Genomic DNA, 695 nt, shown 5'->3' on the forward strand with positions numbered 1-695 from the left:
AAAAAAAAAAAAAAGAAAAGAAAAGAAAAATTTTGCTGGGCATGGTGGCGCACGCCTGTAGTCCCAGCTACCTGGGGGGCTGAGGCAGAAGAACCTCTTGAACCTGGGAGACGGAGGTTGCAGTGAGCTGAGATTGCACCACAGCACTCCAGCCTGGATGACAGAGCAAAACTCCGTCTCAATAATAATAATAATAAAATTAATAAATAAATAAAATAAAGAGCTTTTGCCTTGATGCAACCAACATGGAGATTTTGTATCATGTCCTGTTCTTAGTGCTCGAATGTCCTAACCTGAAGCTGAAGAAGCCACCCTGGCTGCACATGCCGTCGGCCATGACTGTGTAAGCTCTGGTGGTGGTGTCTTACTTCCTCATCACTGGAGGAATCATTTATGATGTTATTGTTGAACCTCCAAGTGTTGGCTCTATGACTGATGAACATGGGCATCAGAGGCCAGTAGCTTTCTTTGCCTACAGAGTAAATGGACAATATATTATGGAAGGACTTGCATCCAGCTTCCTGTTTACAATGGGAGGTTTAGGTTTCATAATCCTGGACCAATTGAATGCCCCAAATATCCTAAAACTCAGTAGAGTGCTTCTTCTATTCATTGGTTTCATCTGCGTTCTACTGAGTTTTTTCATGGCTAGAGTATTCATGAGAATGAAACTTGCAAGCTATCTGATGGGTTAG

The 695-nt window shown here is 42.6% G+C and overlaps 1 protein-coding gene across 1 annotated transcript; it reads left to right on the forward strand.

Annotated features, from left to right (window-relative positions):
• Window positions 1-242: 242 nt before the first annotated feature.
• On the forward strand, window positions 243-695 carry LOC108518162 (oligosaccharyltransferase complex subunit OSTC). The gene is given in 1 exon segment (XM_083287433.1): window positions 243-695. A coding segment is annotated over 1 exon segment (450 nt). The 5' UTR covers window positions 243-245.

Source organism: Rhinopithecus bieti, unplaced genomic scaffold (genome assembly GCF_001698545.2).
Source record: "Rhinopithecus bieti isolate Rb0 unplaced genomic scaffold, ASM169854v2 scaffold_41082, whole genome shotgun sequence".
In the NCBI taxonomy this organism is placed as follows: Eukaryota; Metazoa; Chordata; class Mammalia; order Primates; family Cercopithecidae; genus Rhinopithecus; species Rhinopithecus bieti.